The 27,711-nt window shown below is 42.0% G+C and overlaps 1 protein-coding gene across 3 annotated transcripts in view; it reads right to left on the bottom strand.

The window, feature by feature from the left end:
- Positions 1-369: 369 nt before the first annotated feature.
- Positions 370-27,711, bottom strand: part of LOC121288264 (myosin-11-like) — a 167,861-nt gene continuing 140,519 nt past the window's right edge. For 2 of the 3 annotated variants that reach the window (XM_041206771.1, XM_041206772.1), the window contains 16 exons: positions 25,173-25,385; positions 24,687-24,831; positions 23,788-23,994; positions 22,057-22,161; positions 21,493-21,645; positions 20,704-20,952; positions 19,476-19,688; positions 18,495-18,707; positions 17,291-17,452; positions 16,854-16,982; positions 15,002-15,090; positions 14,337-14,460; positions 11,000-11,208; positions 9,464-9,572; positions 6,966-7,138; positions 370-1,185 (listed from right to left, as the gene is read on the bottom strand). In XM_041206771.1, the coding sequence (XP_041062705.1) occupies positions 1,044-1,185; positions 6,966-7,138; positions 9,464-9,572; positions 11,000-11,208; positions 14,337-14,460; positions 15,002-15,090; positions 16,854-16,982; positions 17,291-17,452; positions 18,495-18,707; positions 19,476-19,688; positions 20,704-20,952; positions 21,493-21,645; positions 22,057-22,161; positions 23,788-23,994; positions 24,687-24,831; positions 25,173-25,385 (2,635 nt within the window). In that variant the 3' untranslated portion in view covers positions 370-1,043. Of the gene's footprint in view, positions 1,186-3,407; positions 3,441-6,965; positions 7,139-9,463; positions 9,573-10,999; positions 11,209-14,336; positions 14,461-15,001; positions 15,091-16,853; positions 16,983-17,290; positions 17,453-18,494; positions 18,708-19,475; positions 19,689-20,703; positions 20,953-21,492; positions 21,646-22,056; positions 22,162-23,787; positions 23,995-24,686; positions 24,832-25,172; positions 25,386-27,711 lie in introns of all 3 variants that reach the window. The other variant, XM_041206773.1, reaches the window with a different exon arrangement.

The following is a 27,711-nucleotide window of genomic DNA, read 5'->3' as shown; positions in this document are numbered from 1 at the left end:
CCGTGACAGTTCCATTCATTACATTGCTTGTTCTGTGACTCACATGAGATTACCGGGTACCAGTTTAGTACTGAATTCCTGGGCAACTTTGTGCCCTCTCTGTTTTCTGAGTGAGATTGGCTCAATTGCATTAACCTATGACTGATAGTTGGCCTATAGGGAAAAAAAACCCCACTTGATTAGGTCGGACTGGACTGAATCAAACTCTCTTCTGTTGCAAGACCTGTTTGAGTTCAGATATCAAGTTCCCCTAAACTTCCATTTTGACTGTCAGGTTTATAATTGTTATTTTGTGCGGGTGATAGCTACTTAGAGAAAAACTGCAGAAAGAGATGTACATTTAAGAAGAACAGTTATCAAATGCTTGACTTTGTGATAAAGTCCTTTATTTGTGATAGTGAGTCGTAAACAGCTTCAGAAACACTTCGCAGACTAAGTTTAGCATGTTCCGAATATATTACTGCAAACAATGGTTTGTTTTTAAATCCAGTATTTCAAGTGGCTGAACAAAGCAATTCTATAGAATTCTGTGACCAGTATTGCTGTGGTCTGGTAGGTATGTATTGCAAATAGTACAGTAATGTGCTTGGCTCTTCCTATAAAGATACAAAGAGCACCATCCATCTTTGATATCATAGTGCTACTGAAAAGGACCAAATAATTTCAGTAAGGGAAATGTGCATTTTTATATTTTTGATGCTATTTCATTTATGGTTTAGCAACAAAATACAACCATTTTAAAATCCTAACCCATTAGGCAGTGCACATTAGGGTTACATATTTTAACTTTCATTTTTACAATGTATTTTAAATGCTAGAATATTATTTGAAACTTTGATACATGTAAAATATTTAGCAAAATAAAATATTTTCGGCCACATGCATGTGAAAATATTTTTTTAATAATTGTGAATGACTAGTTTTATAAATGGAAAAACTGTGCCCTGCTAATACCATAAGTGTGTGACCTTTTTGAAGCTTTACTAATCATTTGTGTATAATTTTCCCCTTTCTATACCATACCACGGTATGCTACACTGTCATTATTCACTAGATTTTGTGCTATTGAAGTCCGCATCTCGTCCTCCAACATCTTCATCAGAGTTTTCTAGTGAAGTGTTATCGACCACTCCGCGTCTGCTGCCAGATCTCCGTGCTCCACTCAGCATCGGATCATTTCCACGCCTACATCAGGAAACGCACCATGTTAGTGAATAGCAAAAATCAAACCCGACAAGGAGCATTCCAATGTTTAGACCACCCCTCCAAACAACTCTCTACCAACATTTACGATAAAGAAATGCCAAATACTTAACTACCTAAAACTGGTTGGATGGACATAGGCCTCCAACCATTTGAAACCATCAACCATGATAAAGGATGTCTGCTGATCAATGCATTCAAATTATATAAACAGTGAGTGACTTGAGAGTAATTCTTTACCCTTCAAAAACTGAAAGGTGATTGTGGATATATTTAAATCTTGGGCATGGAGGTCATTGCATCTGTAATTTAACTCTTTTTAAATGATGCAGTATTTTTTGAAACTTATGGTGAAGGATTGATGTTCTAAAAGTAAGGCTTTGACCTCAGATATATCAATCTTAGTGTTCTCTCGATGAAACTTGCCGCTGCTTTTGTTGCATGTCCAACTTGGAGACTCTGGGTGAGCTGGGGATTTGTTTTTATTTTCAAATCTCTAGCCTTTGTCGTAGGTGCGGTTGAATCATGACCAGTCCTACTGTCAGCCAAATAAGATAAGATTGCAGTGATTACTACACACCTGCTCTGTGACAAATTACTGTTGTAGCTTTGTGACATGCGTGTTGATGTGCTTTGAGACTATACATGCAACATATACCAAGGATTGGGTAGGGCTTCTACGCATATATTTTTAAATACAACCAATGTATCCTTTATAGTTATGTTCAAGCAATTTAATTCTACATATGTGTGGAGTTAGATAAACAGCATCAGTGAATCTGCCTTGCTTGTTGTTTATGTGCGGAAATAAACTGGGCAATAACTGCTTGTGTATTTACTTCATGGCTCCAATGTTCTGATGTGAACAGTACAAAGCTTAAAGTGGGCATGGAATATATCAGTAATCTCAAAATTCTTTATTATTTCAGCTTAAGCAAACTTCATAACTTTGTTTGTATCTACTGTTTACCCTTAAATATGAACATCCTTCGGTGCATTAGCCTTAGCCATGCTTATTCAGCAGGTTTGTTTTATTAACCCTTTGAGGACTAAGAGATTACGTCAAGTTATAAGATATTCACCTGCATTAACTTTTTTAGGCAATGTCTCATTTATTACTGAAAAGTTCAGAATGAAAGATATGTGTTTTATTTTTAAAGATAGTATGATGGAAATCTGCTAAACAGATTGTTTATACAATCCTCAAAGGGCTTGGGAGAAAAAACAGCTCCATAACATGGAATTAATAATTAATAAAGCAGACCGGGTCAAACCCTTAACTGCCGCAAAGCTTTGCTTTAAGAATACCTAAATGACTGTTTGCTTATGTAGAAAAGTATCATACATAGTACTTAGGAACAGATTGTATTTCCCAGGATTGATTTGTGGCTTGGTCTGCTACAGAGTGGTGGGAGCCTGTTCAACTTGTGGTCACCCACAAAGTCATCCTACGTTTCAAGGAGTTTGAAAACATAGGAGGAGAAACGCATGGCAATTACCACAGCCCACCATCTGTACTTGTCAAAAATCCCACCCCACTTAGTTTGTGGCTCTGCTCCCAGCTCTCTGCTAAGCCAAGCTACAAACAAAATGGGGTGAGATCTGAAATGGAGGGAGAAAAAAATAATCAAGGCTAAAGTAAGTTTCACAAATCTTTTAGCGGATTCGGCAGTGTAAGGGTCTTTTCAAATGAAGCACAAATGGTTAGTGACAGCCTTGAGTATATATGGAAATTGCACATTCTACTGCATGTGCACAGCAGTATTAAAAGTGTTAAGCTCTTTTCTGTAACTATCCATTAGAACTTTTATTCCATTTACTTATACCACATGTAATGTCATTTCCATGAAATATGTTTCATGGAGAAAATATAGTTAAGAGTGAACATCACCAGGAACAATTTGAAATTCAGCACAGTGTGAACATGAATTGTTATAATCTGATTCCTATTTTATCTAACATGTGGCGTAAACAGAATGCATAATGAAGAGCCATGGATTAAGATTTATATTTTTCTAGCCATCCCCACGATACTAAGTCACGTATAAATCACATCCTCTGGCTCTTCTTTCTTAGGTCACTCATGTTTTTCTGGTATTTATCTTCAGCTTTCAGAGTTATCAGAAACCGTCAGTACTTAAGGAGAAAAAGAGATGGAAATTTGAGCAATACGAAAAGTTGCGTAGCTGAGGTTTGGGAGGTACCTGGGCGTTCACTGAGCAGATTCATGTGCACCTCTGTAATAGAGACAAGATTTCCCTCACAGTTACACATCATTCCTATTATAAATGATTCTTAAAACAACAATAATCAGATCTAGCATACATTGTGCAGAAGTCTACAATAGAACACTCTCTGAATTTTACTAAATGAATCTTGCAGATACCAATCAATTGAAAAGCATTGGAAAATCCACTCTATGTTAGTGATCAGTTCTTCGGCTATGGTTATTATTCAGTGATATTTAATGAACTCAGTCTGCACTGCTGCTTTCCAAAGTGTTAGCAGAGATCATGTAAATGTGCATGCCTGCGTTACTCTGGACAATGACTTAAAGATCCCCACTGTGTTTTGGTTGCGCAACTGGGCTAGTAGCCTAAGGAGTTTAAATCCCCAGTGGCAAGTTATGAAATTCATTTCAGCAAATCTGTTTTTTAAGTGATACCAGAAAAAGTGACTGTAAAAGCCATGGAATTGTCAGAATGACCCAGCTAGATCACTAACACCCTCAGTATGGGATCTTGCTACCTTTCTGGGCCTGAACTACGTGTGACTCTAGTTTACGCTATTTGGTTGACTTTAATGTTCCCCGATGTGGCCTAACAAGCCACTCAGTTGTATAAATGGCAAGACCCACCATCACCCTTCACAGGACAACTAGGATTGGGAAATCTTTGCCAGCATCACCCACATCCCAAGAACAAAAAAAAAATACTTTTTTTTCCTGCTAAACTGACTATCAGCTTCTATCAACTCATTTAAAAGGTACCTGGATCTGCATCTGAAGCTCTGTAACCTGCAAGGGTAAGGACCAGGTGCTGGAAAGGGGGATTAAAATGAGCAGCTAGCCTCTTTTTTTCTCTTTTTGGCCAGTGCAGACACGATGGGCTGAATGGTCCCTTTCTGCCTTTCTCTGGCCTAATCCTGCCGTTCACATGCTTCCTGGCAGAGGCCATGGGACTGGGACACCTGGTTTTCTTTTCCCTGTCCCCACCAAATGCCAACTGGAGAGAAACTTTTTCAAGTATTTTCTCCCGTTTGTTGAATCTCAATTCTTCATCCCATCAGATTCTAGGAGCAGACAGTCATCCTCAAGCTTCCACCCCTGGTTTTTTGGGAGTGAGCTGGCAAAGGGTTCACAAGGGTGGGCTTGGTGAGGCTCCCTCTGTTTCTCATTCCCTGGGAGACTATTTAAAACAACTATTTAAAATAATATTTTTCATTAGGTTGTCAAAAGGAAATCTCGACACATGCCTGATTAAAGTTATTCCCCGTATTCCTTATTTTCTTGCAAATAACATACCACAAAAAACCTAAATGGAACCGGTGAGATTTTGTTGTTGCGTGATCATTATTTCCACTCTTTAAGAAAAAAAAAACGCCGGTATTTTATTGTGGAGCAAACAAGAGGGTTGCCAACTCCGACTGCACCTATTCCTGGACCATTTATAGTGGCTGGAAACATGCAGCCGATCAGGCAGAACCCCTGGTGAGAGAAACCGGGATAACGGGTGGAATTTCACACTGGCGGGATTTTACAGTCCCACCCAAAGTCAACGCACTCATGAACGGGATTGTCGAGTTTCACGGCCCTGCCCCCTGCTATGATGGGGCCGTAAAGTCTTTGCCCAACGTTTCAGATCAGTGACCTTTCTTCAGAATTGACCTGACACGTTAGCTCTGTTTCTCTCTCCACTGATGCTGCCAGACCTGCTGAGAGTTTCCAGCACTCTCTGCTTTTATTTCACGTTTCCAGCATCCGTAACAGTATTGTGCTTTTGGATCATATTCGCTTGCGCCTGGTAGTCTGGCAGGGCCACATGCTAAAGGTTATGGCCCTGATACTCCGTCTGATTTATAATATTGATGATGATGATGATGGAGTGGGTCTAAGGAAGATTGGTCATAATTCTTAGCTATCCAGGGCCAGTAAAAATAATAAACTGCTGGGCACAACTCCTCTGACCACTAAGATTAAAGCAAAAAACTGCGGGTGCTGGAAATCCAAAACAAAAATAAAAATACCTGGAAAAACTCAGCAGGTCTGGCAGCATCTGCGGAGAAGAACACAGTTAATGTTTCAAGTCCGTGTGACTCTTCAACAGAACCTCTGACCACTTGTTTTGAGCCCGAGTGACTCTTGTGTACCAACGTCTAGAGTGAACATAGGAATTGGGGGTAGGAGTTAGGCCACTCGGCCCCTCGAGCCTGCTCCGCCATTGAATAAGATCCTGGCTGATCTGAATGTAACCTCAACCCCACACTCCTGCTCGTCTCCGATAACCTTTCACCCCGCTCCCGCTGGCTTCTGAAGAATCTATCTACGTCTGCCTTAAACATATTCAAAGAATCTGCCTCAACCACCTTTTGAGGAAGAGAATTCCAAAGCCTCACAACCCTCTTTTTGAGAGAAAAAAAAAATCCTCATCTCTGTCTTTATGTACAGTACTGACTCGTTGGATCGCTTCTGTTACAGGTGAAAACCCACACAGAATATTTTAATTTTCCTTGACTTCCCCATTTGTTTGGTTAGCTTCTGTTCGTTTGTTTCATTTAAAAATCTCTTGGGGATTTTTGGTTACCCTGCCTGAAATTCTAGTGACGTCTCCTCTGTAATACAGCAGCCAGTGGCTCCTTTCTCCACACCTCCCTCCCACTTCCAGTCACTGGAGACTGTGGGGTGGTGTGGGGGGTCACAAATAAAGGACATAATATCCACTTCCCCTCACCCCACTTTCATTGATTCAAATCTCAGACCCAATTGGGATCACAAATTATGCAGGCTGGTTGGTTAAGGGGACAAGAGGTGACATTTCCTGACTTGAAAGCTTCTTTCCACTCAGCCTCTTTAACTGTGCTACAACCAAGACAAGACACGGGCAGAGGCAGTGAAGGGGCGCAGTCCCATGCACACAATGTTCTTTCCTTCATGTTTGCCTAGGGCGGAACAAACCTCAGGTCTGGGAGACTCCCGGACAAAGTGGAAGGGTTGGCAATCCTACACAGACACGAGGCAGTAAAATAAAACCTGAATATTTTGGGTGAACTAAATCCACGATGGGGGTGAAGGGTGGGGGCTGGGTGGGTCCTATTGGGGGATATGAATTAGGCCATATCTGTGGGAAGATACGGAATTTTACTTTCTTCCATTGGATATCACTCAACGTCAGAGGCATGTTATTGTTTTGATCTGTTAGATTTATTTTGGTCAATTGTTTCTTAATCCAAGTGATATTTTCCTTTAGCTCATTCGACAATCATCAAAATTGCTCCCTTAACAGAGGAAATCCTACCCAAGGCAGGGAATTGCCTCGGAGTTTACCAACACTCCGCTACCATCAATTCATTTGGTGGGGGGCGGGGGGGGGGAACATGGGCAGGAATCAGGTTTATGAAATAGTTCATCTCCTGCAATCCCGGCGATGGAGCAGGATCAGCTCCGAGGAAATTCCCGGCAAGTTGCCCGGCGCTGCAAACAGGTTGGCAAAAGCGGAGACGCTGACGGTCGGTGTGGGGGGGGGGGGGGGGGGTGTGGAATTTACCTGAGTTTGTTCTTCAGCGTGTTACATTCGCGGTTCATGGTCTCGTTCAGCTCAGTGGCTTCTTCCAGTTCCCGCTGGAGTTTGCGCCGCGCCGCATTGATTCGCTGCGATTCCTCCTCGGCCTCTTCCAGCTGCCGCTTGAGTTGTTTCACACGAGCATTGCTCTTGTCAGCCTTCAGGACCAAAAACAAATTTGATGCGTTATCTTACACATTTCCATCGTAATGTTGGATATCTTTGTCACGCACCTGTTCTTGGGAAATTAAAACACAACAATGTAATATGGAAAAATGCAATTTACGAGAGATGAAGGGATCTCCTCTGTGCGGGTATCTAGCTAAATGAGGCAGATTTTATTCTCTGGGTTTATGAACAGTGCCAGCCATTCACTTGTACTCCCTCACGGACTTGCCATGTGATTGTTGTACTGAAACTTGCTGTAATTAGAGAACCAAAATGGCACATTCTTTATGGGGCATCTAGGAACAGAACAAGCAACTGCATACCCCTTTAACCAATTTGCTTGAAGGATTGTTAACGGGCAGATCTGTTTGAAATCTATCCCATTTAGCACGGTGGTAGTGCCATACAACACGATGGAGGGTATCCTCAATGTGAAGGCGGGACTTCATCTCCACAACGACTGTGTGGAGGTCACGCCTACTGACACTGTCATGGACAGATGCACGTGCGGCAGGCAGGTTGGTGGGGATGAGGTCAAGTGTGTTTTTCCCTCTTGTTGGTTCCCTCACCACCTGCCGCAGACTCAGTCTAGTAGTCCTGTAGGACTCAGTCAGCTCAGTCTGTAGTGGTGCTAACGAGCCACTCTTGGTGATGGACATTGAAGTCCCCCACCCAGAGCACATTCTGCGCCCTTGCCACCCTCAGTGCTTCCTCCAAATGATGCTCAACATGGAGGAACACTGATTCATCAGCTGAGGGAGGGTGGTACATGGTAATCAGCAGGAGGTTTCCTTGCCCATGTTTGACCTGATGCCATGAGACTTCATGGGATCGGAGTCGATGTGAGTACTCCCAGGGCAACTCCCTCCCGAACGTATACCACTGTGTCACCACCTCTGCTGGGTCTGTCCTGCTGGTGGGACAGGACATAACCAGGGATGGTAACAGTGGTGTCTGGGACATTATCTGTAAGGTATGATTCCATGAGGGTGACTATGTCAGGCTGTTGCTTAACTAGTTTGTGAGGCAGCTCTCCCAATTTTGGCACTAGCCCCCAGATGTTGGTAAGGAGGACTTTGCAGGATAGACAGGGCTGAGTTTGCCTTTGTTGTTTCCGGTGCCTTGGTTGATGCCGGGTGGTCCGTCCAATTTCATTCCTTTAGACAATGGACTGTAAATAAGTTATTCACTGGTCTTTCTCACCAATAGATAAACACCTCAGTCATTATATTTGCTTTTTTATATGACTTTGTACAAAGCAATATAAGGTGCTGGGTGGAAGGGTTTTTTGAAACTGGATTCTGCACAGGCAAATTTCTAAAGAGAAATCTACAAGACTATTTACTGAAAACTTGTTAAAGCTCAGTATGGTGACTCACAAATATGGCCTTTTCTTTGTATTATCATCTAATAAGTTTTATTGTTTGAATTGAATGTGCCCGATTGTAACTGACATTCTGTACGTGTACTGTGAAATTGAGTGGCTTTTCAATTCATATCAGGCCTTATATTATTTAGAGTTTGCTGAATTAGTGTTTCTTCAGAAAGATTAAACAAGTATTTATGCAAAAGGCACAAAGATCCAGTTGAGAACACAAGGGGATGCTATTGTTATATTCCTGGGTCCTGCTGTAGATACAGGAAAGTGTGAATCATCCCCTATAAAGTAGCTGCTTATTGGGGTGACTGATATCACTAAACCCGTGAAGGTACCGCAGGCAGACCTGAGATTGTAGCAGAAAAATAAGCAGCAGATTGGCAGCAATTGGCTTTAAGAAGCCAATTGTCCTTCAGTGTCCATTTGAGATGGATTTGTGTAGTTGAGCTGCACACACAGGATCCCTCATTACAATACCTTTGTGAACCTTGCACATGTTCTGTGCATCGCTCCCAGCACACCAACTGCTTTGCAATCACACATGCAGAGCAGACTCAGCACCCAGCCCCTTTAAACAGACAAATAAAATATTAGGGGGCCAATATTATACATTGTATTGCACAGAGACTTAACATTTAGAAAGTTTATCAGAATGTTCTGAACACTGGCTCCCTATATGTTGGCTGTACCTAAAATTCTTAATTATCCTGTGCAAGAAAGGACAGGAAATTCAGTTCAAAAATGACTCACTCTAATAGTGATTTCAGTCTTTGTGGAAATAAAAGCTTAATTGACCATTTGTAATTAAGCAATCTACACTTCTGATACCAATCTTTAGTCCATACTTTATAATAAATACTTTGTTTTCTGTGAAGTACCTTGGGGGTGTTTTAAGTCTATGCAAGTTTGCTGTTTTACGGAGAAGTCAATGGTCTACCTGCTCTTTATACTGCTCCCCATGTCTTCGTTCATCTTCCACCTGCATCAGGATCTCTTTCAGTTTTTTCTCTGTGCGGCGGGCTGCCTTGGTTGTTGCTTGCTTCTCCCTAAAGAGTAAAGATGCAACAGGCAAAACAGATCAGGAAACACCATCTTTCTTAGCTTTAGTGGTATACCAGTTGCATTGGAACAATTTGTCTGGCTTGTGACAGACTTGTATCTAAACTTAATTACATTAGGATTTCCTGACATAACAAGCAGCAATTTGCTGTTTTGATTTAATACCAGCCGGATTGTCTCCTCAAAAAAAATAATAACCGGTCTTTTCATGTGTACAATCTGTAGGGATGTGCAGCCCGTAGAAAAATACTGCAGTGTACACACAGGGAGGCAAAAGGCTTAATCCCATAATGGTTTAAATACACAAACTGTTAGATCCGAGCTGAAATGGGTTTTGGGCATCCATGCAACTGCCAAAATTGAGCTATTCCCTTAAGCTACTAACCAGCTATTATTCATATTTATAGTGTATTTTTCAGGAATACAGTGTTCAATTTGTAGGTAAGAGGAACAATACAGGGAATAACAGGAGCACCTCCCTGAAAACTGAGTTCTATTGGGCCTCAACTTCCTCATTATTTAACGGTGCTCCGGCAGTGTAGCCTGGAAGTTGTGCGTCGGGACCCGGTGGATGTCTTAAGGCATGACACAGCATTCAAACTTCCAACTCAGGAATTTTAACTGTGCAACTGAATACGCTACCCTGAAGGGCTCCTGTTTAAGTTGGTGTGACAGCACTAACTTCACCGAGATGCCACGGTGATAGGCAAGCACTTATGTGGATTTCTTTACACACTTTCATTCTTGGTCTAACTGCACTGAAGAGAGGCAGCAGACATTTCGGAGAGATTCTTTAGGTGGGTGGATTTTTTTATATATGTTTAAAGGACATTGAAAGTATACAATATGCAGAAAGTGTAATCATTTTGTGTTTTAGTTAAAGCTCAGGATATCAAAATAAAAAATAAAACCCGGTATATTTATTGAGCTCTAATTGAGATCTGTATTGCACTTGAGTTAAAACAAAAATTGCTGGAAAAACTCAGCAGGTCTGACAGCATCTGTGGAGAGAAAGACAGAGTTAACGTTTCGAGTCCAGATGACTCTTCTTCAGAGAACTTCTTCTGAAGAGTCATCTGGACTTGAAAAGTTAACTCTTCCTCTCCACAGATGCTGTCAGACCTGCTGAGTTTTTCCAGCAATTTTTGTTTTTGTTTCAGATTTCCAGCATCCGCAGTATTTTGCTTTTATCCTGTTGCACTTGAATTATATTGATGATCCCTCACCACGAAAACCTTAATACTTTTCTTGCCAATCTAAAGGAAATCTGGATTATCTCAAAGCTGCAGTATCAACGTTTTGGACTTATTATTTCTAGTGCGTTGTGCTACAAAAGAAAACTAAATGCAGTGTAACACCTGCAAGTAAAAATGACTGAAAAAGGGAAAAGGAGAATCTTGCTGAATGCTCTTACTTTACTTCTGCCTCCAGTTGCTCTTCTAACTGGCCGATCTTTGACTCCAGAGAGGTTATTGTTGACTTGAACTTGGATTTGACTGTCCCTTCCATTTCCTGCAGTTTGGCCTTTAACTCTTTGTTCTGCCTCTCGAGCTGTTGCCGAGCGCTGTCGTTCTTCTGATTTGCACTGCGTTCAGTGGCCAGTTCGTTCGACAGCTGTTCAGACTAACAATCAGGAAGAAAATGTCAAAATTCACAAACATCACGGCACCAGGAAGGCCCTCTCACCCTGTACAGAAATATTTGACTTTTCCTTTTTTTTTAAAAAAAAATATCATTTTACAACTGTGTCAGTGACTTTTATGAAGTTTCTAGGATTGTTGGACTGTCCCAACTTTGGTCCATGTGCGGTGTGGCAGTGTGGGTTTGGCACATGGAGAGAGGGAACAGACTTGTAAAGGACATTATGGAGGGATGGTTTTGAGGAAGATGAACGAAGAGAATATCGACGCTGGGTAGCTTGGAAAATTGAAGGAAGCTGTGGGCAAACGTCAGGCCAGAATTTTTCCGTCAGCGAGTTGGGGGCGGGCCCCGCTCGCCCACGCAAAAATGACTTTGGGGGGAACCCCCGACCTCACCGCGCCCCATTTAAATCTTCAGGAAGGCTGGGGGGCACAGCGAAATCAGCTGCGGGCCCGCCGACCTGTCAGTGGCCGATTGAGGCCATTGACAGGCTCATTAAGGCAATTAAAGGACCTGCCCGTCCAACCTTAAGGCTGTCGGGCAGGCCAGGAGCCCCAGGGGGCTTCTGATAATACGTCAAACCTCATCCACTGGCGGGATGAGGTTTCACATCTGTTTTTAAAAAGTTTAATGAAGTTTTAGTGATATTTATTAACACGTCCCATCTCGTGTGACATTGTCACATGAGGTGGGGGGGGGGCATTTTAATAATTTTTTTTATTATTCGATTTTTGATGTTTATAAAGCTTTCACCGATCTCCCTGAGACAGCACATAGCCTCAGGGAGGCGTGAAAGAGCGCACTTTGACAGGTGGGGAATCCCCCCCTCCCCGCCAACCCACACAGGGAGTGCATAGCGTTTCCCGTCGGGTGGGCCTTAATTGGCCCGCCCATTCAAAATGGCGGCAGGGCCCATTTCGGTGGCGGCGATCGGCTGCCCGCCCGTCACCGAGCTGGTGGGGCCCGCCTGCCCCTCTAGGGCCAAATTGTGCCCTAAGACTGACACGTGAGACTTACAGGGAGCACTCTGAGCCAAGGGCCTGCGTTCAGGCAAACCACACATGATGATGATGATGATGATGTGTTTCCTGAATGACGTTCGTGTTATTTTAAAAAGCAAATTTAGCAAAAAAAAACGCACTCAAGTTTCACATCCAAAATTCAATCTATAGAACATTTTCTCCATGAATCCGACTGAAAAAGGATCGCCTCAACAGCGTGTCGCGAGTGATATATCTTGCTAGGTTTTACCAATATCTTTGGTGTTCGAATGATCTAAGTGGACAAACTGCTTTATCTTCGCCAAATCTTTTATTTTCATGCCACTCTGAGGAACTGCTCGCCGGCATGCATCCTTTTGTTGCTTTGTAAGTCCTTGGAGGGATCACATGTTACCGGAAACAGTGAAGAAAGGGTGTTTTTATTTGCGGGTTGAGAAGTGGAATTATTGTGCTGGTCAACAAGTTCTGTTCTATCTGAAGGACTGAGCATCTTTGCTGAAGCAATTGTTTTCTGCTTTGAGGCAGTGTGGTGGATTTGTGCTGTCTGCCACCTGCTGGTCTATAATGAGAAACCCCTGGATGCTGATGTTGAGTGTGCGCGGGGACCCACGGACATTTCAACTGACAAATTTGATGTGGGTGAAGATTTCACTAAATGAAGCGTGGGCCAGGTGGTTGGGGTCCCCAGGGATCACGTCAGGGTCCCAAAGGCTTTGGGGTGTAGGTAACCTCTGGGGCATATCTGGAACTTGCAGGTACACTTTCCCATTCCTCTCTCTCTCTCTCTCTCTCTCTCTATAAAAACTTTGGGTAGCCATACTCGGGACCGAAGACAGCCGGCAACAGATTTTCTTACATGCTGACTGGCGAATCAAAACCTGTGTTTTGCCTCTGTACTGTTCCGATGTAAAAATAAAGATTTGCTTTTACTTAGCACCTTTCACAACCACTGGATTGTCTTTACAGCCAATGAAGTACTTTTGAAATGTAGTCACTGTTGTAGTGTAGGAATCACAGCAGCCAATTTGCACCCAGCAAGCTCCCACGAACAGCACTGTGATCATGACCAGATATTCTGTTTTTGTGATGTTGATTGGGGGATAAATATGGGCCAGGCCAAGGGGGATAACTCCACTGCTCTTCTTCAAATATTGTGCAGTGGAGTCCTTTACGTCCACCTGAGAGAGCAGGTGGGGCTTCAGTTTAATGTTTCATCCAAAAGATGGCACCTGTGACAGTGCAGCACGCCCTCAGTACCGCACTGGAGTGGGTGAGTCTCAGACATGCATGTTCTGTGAATCACAGTGAAATGTCATCCATTACTGGATGATTAACGAAATATTTGGGGGAGCAAAAAATAGAAAATATTGTGAATGTGCTTCATGATTTTAAACTGTGCCATAAATATTTCATTTTCTTGTTTCATGTAAAATTTACCATTAGATCAAGCAAGACAGCATGTGTAGTATATTAAGAATGTGGACGACTATTAATGTTGTGCAGGTGGGTAGCTGTTGATTTAAAATATGGGTGAGTTGGAGAGCTATATATTCTCTTGTGACTTCCTTCACATGCCAGATGGTACACTTTGTTACAAGTTTACAATGATCTTAAAACAATCTTTCAATAGACAGAATTGACTCCCAGAATCCAGATGCACTCTCCTTTCGAAGAGAAATCCTCACTAAGCAGCAATTGCACTCTGGTTTACCTGAAGAGTGCAGCTTCGCAGCAGAATAATACATGGCATTACGTGGTACAACCTTCCCTTCCTTATAACACTGTGACCTGTCTGGATTGCTGTGAGCATCACAATGGTATGTTTTCCCATATGTAAATATCACCACCCTGTCAAGGAAATGTTTGCGGTAGTCATCTCATTTCGATGCAAATAGTTGCCAGAAATTTCTGGGGGATGTCCACAATATTTAGTTTGCGACTGCTGGATTACCATGTCATAAATTAATAACCAGTAACGGGGGACTCATCTTGAAACCTTTTTAATCACCCGAATTATCTACAGTCCAATTATCTGGTTTATGGAAGTCATGGCTAGCAGACATAAGGCCCAATGAGGTAAAGTGGTTTCGAGCTTCTCCGCTGTCTTACCTGCTGTATAACTTTCCTCAGACGGTCATTCAGCCCTTCCATGTTGCCCTGTTCCTCTTCCAGCTCTTCCTCCATTTGTGATATCCTGGTCTCTAGGCGGCGCTTCTCGTCCAAAAGTGCGGACCTGTTAAAAAAAAAAAAATTTTTTAAAGTGCAAAGATGCACAAAAGTGTAAAATTTAAAAGATGCAGCTGGATCAGCTTCTGCCTGATCTCACAGCCCACAAATGGAACTCTCGAGGTTTCAGCAAACATGCTGCAGGCGCTACAACCTTTCCAATGCCTCCAACTTTAACCTTTCATTAAAACTGGGGAAGCTGTTTCTCTCCCCGGTTATGACTGACAATGACAGATTGGAATCCCAAACAATTGATATTGCTTACACCCAAATCGCGCATCAGAAGTGGTTTCTGGAGTGATGTAACAGGAACATATTTGGACCCTGCTTGAAGTTCGTTTTTTATTTAATAAGTGTAACATGCTCGGGGCCTGGTTGAAAACAAATCTAAAACGTGATTTCCCATTCCATGGTTACGGTGACCAAGCTGTCAGAGCGAATCAATCCTTTGAATGTGGCGCGAGAGTTCATTGGTCATTACAGAATTGGAAAAAAATAACTTGACTTTAGTAAGAATAGAAAGAAGCGGAGATCTTTCTGTGACCTACTTTCCTGATACATGTCCTGCCAACTCTTCCGCCAACTCGTCCTTCTCCTGCTCAGCGTGACGACGGGAACGTTCTGCAGCTGCCAAGTCCTTCGAGGACGAGGGTGAGAAAACTCGTTTAGATAAAGCAAATATGACACACTGGAGATGTTATATTCTACAAGAACCCAAATGCTGCTCTGGGCAAAGCGCCTCCCACCGGACAGGCACGAACCTCATCTTAGGCTCTGAATGCGCATCCGCCCTCACGCCTTCCCCTCCCTCCCAGAACCATGATAGGGTCCCCCTTGTCCTCACTTATTACCCCACCAGCCTCCGCATTCAAAGGATCATCCTCCGCCATTTCCGCCAACTCCAGCATGATGCCACCACCAAACACATCTTCCCTTCACCTCTCCCGGCGGCATTCCGTAGGGATCGTTCCCTCCAGGACACCCTGGTCCCCTCCTCCATCACCCCCTACACCTCAACCCCCTCCCACGGCACCTTCCCATGCAACTGCAGAAGGTGCAACACCTGCCCCTTTACTTCCCCCCTCCTCACCGTCCAAGGGCCCAAACGCTCCTTTCAAGTGAGGCAGCATTTCACTTGCACTTCCATCAATTTAGTCTACTACATTTGCCGCTCCCAATGCGGTTTCCTCTACATTGGAGAGACCAAACGTAAACTGGGCGACCGCTTTGCAGAACACCTTCGGTCTGTCCACAAGCATTACCCAGACCTCCCTGTCGCTAGCCATTTTAACACTCCACCTTGCTCTCATCCCCACATGTCCATCCTTGGCCTGCTGCATTGTTCCAGTGAAGCTCAACGCAAACTGGAGGAACAGCACCTCATCTTCTGACTAGGCACTTTACAGCCATCCGGACTGAATATTGAGTTCAATAATTTTAGATCATGAACTCTCTCCTCCATCCCCATCCCGATTCCCCTTTTTTCCAATAATTCATATCGATTTTTCTTTTCCCACCTATTTCCATTATTTTTCAATGTTTTCCATCCATTGTTTTATCTCCACCTTTTAACCTATTTTGATCCTTTCCCTGCATTGCACCCCCACTCGGGCTATCTGTACCTTGCTCATCCTGCTTTCTACCCTTTATTCGCACATTCCTTTAGATAATATCACCACCTTCAACACCTCTTTGTCCTTTTGTCTGACATCATTTGGTTATCTCCACCTATCACTGGCCCTCTATCCAGCTCTACTTGTCCCACTCCCCCCTTAAACCAGCTTATATTTCACCTCTCTTCTATTCTTCTTTAGTTCTGATGAAGAGTCATACGGACTCGAAACGTTAACTGTGTTCCTCTCCGCAGATGCTGTCAGACCTGCTGAGTTTTTCCAGGTATTTTTATTTTTGTTTTTGTTTTGAATGTTTTGTCCATTTCCTCTCTTGCTTTAAGGATACATTGGAGTGCCTCGTTAACAGCAAATAAATGCCATGCATGGCTTTAAGAAGTTCTGAAATCTGATTAAATGCTATACCTCTATATATTGAACACCCCTGTGAAGGGTGAAATATTGCAGCACTGGGAGGAAAGAGCAGGGGTTTGGGATGAATTGAACAGTTGTTTCAAAGAGTCGACATTAGCATGGTGGTCGAATGGCCTCCCTCTGTTCTGATTCTGTACCTTGACAATTTGGATTTGTACCTTCATTTAGGTTAAAGGAAGTGATGTTTATGAATATTTGTTATCACTCATCATCTTGATTCTACACCAGCAATAAAATTATATGTCTCCACCTTCCTTCCAAGAAACAATCTGGTGGTGGCGTTAGTAGCTTCTCCTTACGTTACAGGCTGGAGACCCAAATCCCCGTGTGACCTCATTTATGTCCCTATGTTTACCTCCTGGACTTGCAGCAGATCAGCCTCCAGACTCTTGGCTTTCTTCTCATTCTCTTTAGCCTGAGCCAGAACCTCTTCTCTGGCGCTCCGAGCATCCTCGAGTTCACGCTGGTAATCCTTCATCTGAGCCTGTGGTTCAACAAAGCAGAAAGTTTTGTCTGCTGAGATTTAATCCTAACCTCTTTCACACCCAAAAAAACCGACTGTTTGCCCAATCACACAAACCAATGAGCTGTCTTAAAACAGACGAACGTAGACAATTTTTCTTTAGGATATGGAAAATATATTATCTTCTTTTCGTGTTTAATCTAGGGCTTCTGATAGTGTTTAATCTGGGGCTTTGTGTTGCTACATAACATGATTAACAATTTCACTGCTTAATCTTTAATTATACCAATCAGTTTGGAAATGATTCTGGTTGATCAGACTTCACCCACCTGAAGTTTTTTGAGTTGTTTTATGGCATCTTCACGGCCCTTGATGGCAACTTCAACCTGGCCTTCCAGGTCACTTACATCAATCTCCAATTTCTTCTTGGCAGCAGCTGCCACTGTGCGCTGTTTACGTTCGTCTTCCAGTTCACTTTCCAGCTCATGGACCTTAGCGGAAACAAAGTTTGATGTGGTGAGTTTAATGTTTGTCACTGACGCCATGCATTTGTTATGTTATCCCTACAATCCTAGTCATTTGATTGGCCCCGTGCACTGTATTAACCAGTTGCACAGTAAAGCCACTGGATTAACTATGAGGTAGGAGCTATAACGTTACTGATCTGAAGTGGAAGGGGTAACAGTTGATCTGTTTGAAAGAACACGCCTATCTCTATTTAGTCCCATTTTATTGTAGCTAAATTCCATCAGTCCATGTTTAAAAAAAGCAACATGAAGTATTCAGATGCATTCTAAATAAATGCCAAACAGCTATACAGCCCCCGAGCAGCCAGTATCTCTTCTCTTCTCCTCTGCTTATCTTCCCACCCCATTATATGTTCATTAATTATAGTTCTCTCTCCTTCATTCCCTTTCTCTCCGTTTCACATTTTTCTCACTTCTTCTCTCTTAACTTACCACCAGGTCAAAGTGCCTCGCTATCCAAATCTCAGCGTCGGTGCTGCATGTGGGTTTTATTTTAGTTTGATTTTATGTTAAAATAGCTGCTGGGAGTCTCAGTTGTTTTGCACAATAATCGTTCATGTTGCTCAGATTATCTCAGTTATTATTTAAAACAATGAAATACTCTGATACTGTTTCAAAGCTGATGGAAAGTGTCTGCATAAACCCAGAGATAAAAACAAAAAACTGCGGATGCTGGAAATCCAAAACAAAAACAGAATTACCTGGACAAACTCAGCAGGTCTGGCAGCATCGGCAGAGAAGAAAAGAGTTGACGTTTCGAGTCCTCATGACCCTTGTTGAAGGGTCATGAGGACTCGAAACGTCAACTCTTTTCTTCTGCGTAAACCCTGTTGATCAGGAAGGCACCTGCCAATAACTGAGTGAACAGCTGATTTTCTGTTAAAGAGAGCAATGCCTGTACCCATGGACCTACTACCTTGAGGCCAAAGCAGACAATGTATCAGGACAGAAACATGCGTGTTGAATGTACTGTGCTCATGAATTCTACTTTGCTCGGTCACTGTACCTGCTTAACAAGCTGCCTCCGCTTTTCTTCATTTTGCTCTTCACGGGCCTGTAGTTCACGCTCAAATTGGGCCTTCAGGGCTTGCAAATTCACTTCCAATCTCAACTTGGCATCCTCCGTTGCCTGGAGCTCGTCTTCGAGCTCCTCCAACTGGGTCTTCATCTCCTCTACTTGCTGATCCAAAGCACGTTTGGACTTCTCCAGGTCATGCACCTTTCAGTTCAAAGACAGGAGGCGTGGTTACGAATTATTTGAACGAACAGTGTCCAGAGAAAGAGGAAAAAAACCGTGAATGAGCCCTTTTTGTCTTTCGTTAAGACAGGTAAAGTTTTCTAAAGTAGCAGCACTGTGCGTTCAGTTTATTGAATGTTGAAAATCACAACCTTGCACACAACTTGGATCTCTAAACCGTTTTTTAAAAAAAATGTAATCCGAATGGAGAAAGAGTGCGTGTGCCTTTTAAGATTTATTTTGGGTGGAAGTTCCCAAGTCTTTATTTTGCCACTTCCCTCTATCATGGGCCAGATCACTGCCTCCTGTTGCCATGGAGCAATGCTCAGGCCAAGACCTGCTTCATGACTTCATGGTCAAGATCAGAGTGGGACTGCGGCTGCCAATTTGTCCTTCTCCAGTGAAGCAGCCCTTTTCCATGTCTAGCCTTCTCTGACAATGGGTAAATGTTATTAGGACAAGCAGAAGCAACGTCTGTCAAAACAGAGATTTAAGCTTTTAGCCGCTGGCTCAAAACTCTCTCCACACATCAAAGATCCATTTAGTTATTACCTCTAAATCTAACAAAAGCCTTGGTTTACTTGTACAATGGAAGCAACACCTCTGCCTACATTAAGTCAATATTACAATCACCTAAAAAAAAAAGCTGAATGGTTAGTTAAACAGGGTCTCGATTTCAATGGCCTCCCTCTTTCCCATTGGTTTCAGCCCATGTTGGATTCCGCGTTGCACTTTGGCGTATCTACTTACATTCTTTCCAACATCATCCTTAGAGCTCACAATATCTTCCATCTCCGCTCGCAGTTGCTTGTTGACCCGCTCCAGGTCCTCTTTACATTGCAAAGCCTCATCTAAAGCCCGTGTCAACGCCAGGGCCTTTGTCTCCTTTTCACGAGCTTCAGCCTCTGCCCTGTCCCTTTCATCTGCATATTTAGCAGAGATATTCTTCTCTTCTGCCAACATCTGAAAGAATGAAGATAACACGTCTTGACTGGGAATTATTATCAAGTCGGATCATATCAATCTTAAGGGTTAACTAAACAGCTTTGACTTTGCAGTATTTTATGTGAAGAATCGTGAATTTTAAATCAAAATTTAATCCTGAAAAACATCAAAGGTGAATTATAGGTATTCTGCAATTATTAGGATAATAGAAAAATCTGCTTTGCCTAAATTTTGACCCAGCCTCACTGCATCTATCACAGGTTCACAGAATGGTTCCAGCACAGATGAAGGCCATTTTGCCCTTCATGTCTGTGCTGGCCCTCTGAAGGAGGAACTCACATAGTGCCATTCCCCTGCCTTCTCTCCATAGCCCTGCACATTCTTCCTTGTCAGATAATAATCCAATTCCCTTTTTGAATGCCTCCACTGACCCTACCTCCACCATACTCTCAGGCTGTGCATTCCAGATCCTAATCACTTGCTGCATGGAGGTTTCCCTTCATGTCGATATTTTAATTCAATATTTTTCTTGAATTGAATCTTATATTTATTGAACTGAATTTTATTTTTCTTGAATTGAATTTCATTTTTATTGAACTGAATTTTATTTTTCTTGAATTGAATCTTATTTTTATTGAACTGAATTTTATTTTTCTTGAATTGAACTTTATTTTTATTGAACTGAATTTTATTTTTCTTGAATTGAACCTTATTTTTATTGAACTGAATTTTATTTTTCTTGAATTGAACCTTATTTTTATTGAACTGAATTTTATTTTTCTTGTATTGAACTGAATTTTATTTTTCTTGAATTGAACTGAATTTTATTTTTCTTGAATTGAATCTTATTTTTCTTGAACTGAATTTTATTTTTCTTGAACTGAATCTTATTTTTCTTGAATTTTATTGCTGTTTTATTCAATAAGGCTGTCATATTGGAAATATTTATGAATTTGTAAAACCTCTTTTGAAAAAAAATCTCCATATCTTGAATGGTCAAATACAAGTGGTTTGTTCTGCAGAAATATTTTACCTGATCAAATTTCTTTTGTTTCTTCTCTAAATTGGAAACAAGTTGTCGCTGATTATCTAGGTCCACTAGGAGGTCATCAAGCTCCTGTTGCAGCCTGTTCTTTGTCTTCTCCAACTTGTCATACGCTGCTGCCTTTTCCTCAAAGTTCTGGGTAATTGCTTCAATTTCCCTCTGAAGTTTCTTCTTTCCTTCTTCAAGACCCTCCAGTGCAGAAGCATCATCATGTAATTTCTTCTTGGCATCGGTCAACTATGAAGAAATCAATGCTTTAGTGATAAAGTACAAGTTTGCATTTATGAAGCACTTTTATTAGGTACTTGGAGAGTTCTGAAGAGGTTCAGAACCAATGCATTGTTCCTGAAGTGCAGCCCACTCTGTTACTATGTAAGTAAGTTTGGTAGCCAATTTATACACAGCAAGATCGCACAAACAGTATCAGGGCAGTTAACCTTTAGCAGGTGTTGTGAGTGGAGGGAATGTTAATATCTGTGCAGTTTGAGAATCTGGAGAGTTGTTCTGTGTGTATGTTCAAATTAATCTCAAACATCAATACCTGCCATTTGCAAGTGTCATTGCGTTATTGTGCCAATAAAATTTGTATAATTTTAATCAAAGCAACTTAATATGTCCAATGGTGGCAGATAAATAACTATTTGAGATTAGAAACCTATAAAGGAACTAGGAAATTTTATGCGATCGTGTGATTTAAACTTCAGATAATGTATAGAATTCTCTGGGTTAAAAGGTGAACTGGGCAGGTCTAAATGGAGTTGAATTAGCTCCGTTCACCTGCATTGTCAAAGTGGATATCTGACGTTCCAGGTTCCTCTTAGCTTCTCCCTCTTCATCCAGCTGTTCTTGAAGGTTGTTTCTATCATCATCTAATTGACGCAGACGGGTGGACAAGTTCAGTTTTTGACGAGTCTCTTCCTGGAGTAGTTCCTGTAGAAAAACAGAACCAATTATAAATATATATATATATATATATATATGGAATCATAAATATAAACTAACCGGTCAATAAAGTAAACTCTATTTTTTTCACAAAAACATTACTGAACATATTGAAGTAAATGTACAAAAACTTTCAAAGCTCCAAGTATTTTCTTTTGAGCTTATAAACTTAAAATATTATAACCAAGGAGGTTTGAACTTTTTTAATGATTAAAACGTTTATGTAGACTGAAAGAAGAAAAGTTTTTATAATCGCTTTCTCAGTAATTTGTCTTTGTGTTACAATTTTAAAAGGGATGATGAAAAAATATAATTGATCTACATTTCTCTACACTATAATCTATATATTTTTTGTAATCTTGTAATGAGTTGTATATTGTCAAGAACGCCCACACTCACCTGTGTGTCCTGAAGCTGTGAACCAAGACTCGACACATCCTTTGCAAGTTTAATTGACTTGCCCTCGGCTTCATTAAGTATGGAGGTAACATTGTCCAGCTCATTCTTTTGGGGGAAAAAAATCAAGTCAAAGTATGTAATTAGCGGCAACATTTATTTTCTACTCTTGTTCCAATTTGTGCCCCTCTTTTTCATGAAGGAATTATCACACGGTTGTATTAGAACTGGTGGCCTGCAAATGCCTCACTCAGGCGTCCGTTCGGCATGTGTGAAACCAGACAGGTGGCGTTGACAAAGCATTCAGAGTGGGAAGGGCAAAGAGGCCAAAGCTACTCCTGTGCTCAGGACAATGGATAGAGACCAAGAGCAGGAATGTGCCGGCTTTCCTGGCTTAGGGGCGCCACAGCCGATTGCAAACCTCTGACTGCCACCCCTAGCTGCAATCAACTAAGTTATAACACGTGAGGATTGAGTGAACCTTGGGCAGGATGTTATGGTTATTGCTCCCCTGGAAGCAAAGTCGGCGGGCAGCCAACCTGCTCCATACCATCCCACCCCCGCAGCCATAACGCGCAGCAGGCGGGCTGAATGGGGGCAACGTGGGACTTCCGCCCTTCACTGGGGAGCAAACCCCGGCCTCTGGGTTGGGGGGGGGGGGGGGGGGGGGGGGGCACTGCCTGCCAATCCGATTGGTCGGCAGCTCCACCCATCGCAGCAGCACCAGCGGTCCATTAGTGGCCGCTGCCGGCACTGCAGCCGGGGAAGGAGCAGGATCCAGGTTAGTCCAGGGTAAAAGCAAAATACCGCGGATGCTGGAAACCTGAAATAAAAACAGAAAATGCTGGAAAAACTCCGCAGGTCTGACAGCATCAGTGGAGAGAGAGAGAAACTTGTTTCTCTCCGCAGATGGTGTCAGACCTGCTGAAACTTTCCAGCGTTTTCTGTTTTTATTTTAGGTAAGTCCAGAGTCTTGGTTAGGGAAGGGTTGGGGGGGTCCGGGTGGTGGGGTTAAGGCAGCAGGTGGGTAGGAAGAAGGGAGAGGTTTCAATCTTGGGGAGGAGGGGGGGCGTGCCCCTGATTCGCAAGAGCCAGCTCCAGAAGAAAGTTCTGCCCCCCCCCCCACCCCCACTTTCCTTCCTGCCCTTTGAAAAATGTTCCAAAAAATCTGCCTCCCACTGTCACCTGACTGCCCGAGCCAATCATTTCCTGGCATGGGCAGTGGAATTTCGGGGTCAATTGGCATGTTAACGAGCCTGATCGACCCTTGATTATTTAAATATGGCGGGCGGGCTGCCAATTTCGGTGCCCAACAACACCCCCCCCCCCCCGCCCCTGTATTATGGGGGTGACCTTGGGGGTAGGCAGGAAAGTGGGGGGTGGTTTGGTTGCGGGGGGCATCTGCTCTATTTTACGTACTCCCTCACCGGAAATACGTCCCCGCAGGGGGGAGTAAAATGCAACCCTTTGTCTCTGTGCTTGGTCCCATATGGAGCAGACTATTGATGGAAAAGATTACGGCTTTCATTGTTCTACATATGCTCTGTGAGATAAAAGAATTCTCGTAGGCAACAGTTAACATTTCTGACTTCACAAACAGAATACTAGGTCAGGCGATTTGATAGGGGCCAAAAACCGTGGAATAAATGATGTTAAAATATTCCATTTACGATCGCGAATAGTTTATCGAGTGCACAAGAACTTCCAGTCCCCTGCAAGAAAGTTCGCACTGACCTGCAACTTGTGCACTTTGTCGTTGAGTTCAGCCCGAGCACGTTCTCCATCAGCCACTTTAACCTGGAACTCCTGAACCTGGTTCTCCAGCTTTTTCTTCTTGTGTTCTATCTCAGCTTTAACTGTGGACAGTGACCGGACCTCATTCGAGAGGTCATTATTCTCCTTTTCAAGAGCCTGTTTGTTTTTCTCGAGATTAGCCCTGGCCTGCAGAACATAGAGAACATTTGGTTGAAGAAAGTTTAAACAGTTTCTTCAAAAAGCATTGTAAGACAGTCCTTGTCTCAGTTTCTTTTTTGGTGGTGGTTAATAGATATTATTAATTAATTACCCTGTACTAATACTTGAAATGTCAGTGAAACTTTAATCACGTGTAGTTTCTTTTGGGGCTCAGGCTGTGCCAAGAGCTTGTTTCTGTCAAGCAAACTTTTAAGATGCTAACTGTTGGAAAACCTTTTCCAAAGTTATTTTTTTTTTTACTCGCTCGTGGGATGAGGGTATTGTTAGCAAGGCCATCATTTGTTGCCCATCCCTAATTACCCTTGACAGCAGTTAAGAGTCAACCACATTGCTGTGGGTCTGGAGTCATATGTAGACCAGACCAGGTAAGGATGGCAGATTCCCTCTGTTAAGGGACATTAGTGAACCAGATGGGTTTTTATGACAATCAATGATAAGTTACATGGTCTCCATTACTGAGACCAGCTTTTAATTCGAGATATTAAAAAATTAACTTTATCAATTGATTTGAGTTTAAATTCCATCAGCTGATGTGGGATTTGAACCCTTGGCTCCAGAGCATTAGTCCGGGTCTCTGGGTTACTAGTTTAGTGACATTACCACTATGCCATGTACTGTGCTGTGTGGGCCTGGTTTATTGCCATTCATTTCTCAAGTACCCGTTTTGCTTGTTCCAGTTGTTCTGTTACTTCTTCAATCGCTTGACCATGTTTCTGTCGCATTTCATGAATTTGAGCCTCATGTGATCTTGACTCTTCCTCCAGGGCACGTTTCATCTCTGAAACCTCATGTTCTCTCTTGGCTCTGTCCATAAAAAATAACAAGTAATCTACAGTCTGATTTTTCCCAACCAAATTACATTTGCATTTCTCATAAGATTGTATCCATTTTGCGACATAAACAAACCTGCTATATGTATTGCCTTCAATTATACAACAGCATATTTTATTACAGGCATTTTCTCCCATCAAATTTACAAAATCATTGCATCTAAGCTTGTAAATATTATTTACAGGTTTAAAGGGCTAAAGGCTATTGTGTGGAATGCTCTCCTACGAACTGAACTCAACTCATTATTCTATTAGTTTGATAAGAGTTTAAACATATATATTGGTTCTACTGCATTTATTAAAACCTTGCAGTACCTCAACTCTTGCTGTGTCGCTGTGCTGTCCAAGGTATCCTCCAGCTCGGACTTCAGGGCTTCCAGCTCTTCACCCAGATCTCTCTTTTGTTTCTCAGCCTTGTTCCGAGCTGACTTCTCCGAGTCTAAATCTTCTTGAAGATCTGATATAAAGGCTTCCAACTCGCGAATTTTCTTTAAAGCATTATTTTTTAGTGCAATTTCTTCATCAAGCCTGCATGAATACAATTCAATTAACAGAAGTCCTCTATGGAAGTTCTCTATACAGCAAAGAGCAGAACTAACACTTGTATTGATCCTGAATAACAGAGTAAAGTCCCACACACTTGACAGTGAGGTCAATATTCGCTCCATAATTTAAATAATCAACTGTAGAAAACACTGTGGCTATGCTAAATTTGGACTTCAAAAAAACTATTTGATAAAGTGCCACTTAAATTACTTGTTGGCAAGGTTAAGTCCCATGGTAGTAAGGATAAAATGGGCCATGGTTGAATGATAGAGAGTGGGTGGTATGAGTGAATTAATTATTGCAGATTGATAACGATTTAGTCAGCAATGTTCTCCAATTGAGATTTATGATGGAGAAAGGCAAATAGGATTCTAAATTTTACACACATGAATACTAAATACCAAAACAAGGAGGATGACATGAATCTGTTCAAGGCATCTGGCCACTGATGAATTATTATGTGATGATTTAGGCACTAGGGGCGTGGGAAAGTTGCAATGTAGATTCACTATGGTAGGGATGAGAGGCTTTACTTATGATGAAGGAAAACCAAAACTGTATTCTCTTGAGCAAAGAAGGCTTAGAAAAGATGAAATCTTCGAGGTTATGAAAGAGATGGAGAACATAAATAATAGATTATTTTCATTTATTAGTAACACATGTCATAAACTTAGGACACTAGAATAAATTTTTCCTGCAATGTGTTATCACAATGCCAAGTAGTTCTAGCGTCAAGTTAGTCATGACTTTTCAGAAGGAATTGGATAAACAAGGGACAGAGAAATGGGATTAGTGTAGGTAGCTCCAGTGCGGAACCAGTGTGGACACAGATACCAGGGCTGTGTGCCAAATGGCCTCAATCTATACTGACATTTCTAATTTTACTAGCCTTTTCCATATTGTATTCTTTTAAGAATCATCCTGCAGTATAGCTCAATATTGCTCAAAACAGATTACAAGGTCCTTCAACCACACAATAGAAATGAGCTTTCTGAAACCAGCAAACTATTACTGCAGTATGATTGATGATTTGAACTATTAATACATTTAACTCTAAGTTGGGCATTGCCTTGTGTAGAATTATGGCTTTATTTAGTGTGTAATGTACCTTTAAGAATAATACATGGTAGGCAAGATCACATGATCTGTAGTAACCAATAGGAGAGTATGCAGGCTACCTCAACAGTGTAGAAATAGAGTTAGAGCTGAAAGCATACATGTTGTTGCTGCTGAGTATATTGGAAATAAACTTAACACTTCCACCCAAGAAGTGTTTCAAGATCAACTCTATCATTAATAGCACAACTTGGCCACCCTACAACAAAATGGCGATAAGGATGGGATAGGATTGAACAGAAGAAATCAAGTTAGGAAGATATCGGCAATATATCTTGCCCGGTGATTGTAAGTAGCAAGCTCCGTTAGAATTGAACAAGTTATCCTCTCTCAAAATGCCACAATTTGGGAGAATTGATCCTTTTGAACCTACCACAGATAATTGATCCCAATACATAGAACGCCTCACATTCTTTTTTCAAGCAAACGAGATTACGGGGAAAGTGAAGAGGCAAGTGATCCTCTTGAGTACTTGTGGGAGCAAAGCCTACAGTTTGATTCAAAGTTTGGTGGCACCCAGTGCCCCAGATTCAAAGAATTTTGATGAATTGGTTGACCTTGTGAAGGGTCATTTTCAACCCAAGCCCTCAGTCATGGTGCAGAGGTTAAGGTTTGATTCGCAAAACAGAGCCCTGGGTGAGATAATTGCATGCTATGTGGCAAATTTGAAGCACCTAATGGAACATTGTGAGTTTGGTCTGACTTTAAAAGACATGCTCAGAGATTGTTTAGTGTGTGGTGTGAAAGATTATTGTCAATTCAGAAAAGATTGTCAGAAGTGAATCTAGATTTCAAGAAATAGCGCTGGCCATGGAAAGTGCAGTAAGAGATTCCAAAGCAATACAGGGTGTGCAAAATGGCTCCGTCCTCCACATAGGGTGGAAACCTCAGCCGAAAGAGGCACAAAAAAGTGAGACTCTGCCAAGAAGCAGGAAACAGCCCCCGCTAGCCGGAGAATCAAGAAAAATAACAGCAGCAAAACTGAAGAATAATTTTAATAGAGGTGGAAACAAGCAGGCTTTTAGCGATTGACAGTTTAAAAAAATCAAATGCTACTATTGTCACAGAAATGAACATATAGTCAGACAGTGCAAGGAAAGATTCAAGCAGGCTTGTAAATAAAAGAAGAAGCCCAATGAAATCTACAATGTAGAAGAGCCTGAAACAACAAATCTGAAAGTTGGAAAGTCAG

This window comes from Carcharodon carcharias, chromosome 15, assembly GCF_017639515.1.
Source record: "Carcharodon carcharias isolate sCarCar2 chromosome 15, sCarCar2.pri, whole genome shotgun sequence".
NCBI lineage: Eukaryota > Metazoa > Chordata > Chondrichthyes > Lamniformes > Lamnidae > Carcharodon > Carcharodon carcharias.
This window is presented reverse-complemented; position numbering and strand designations above follow the sequence as displayed.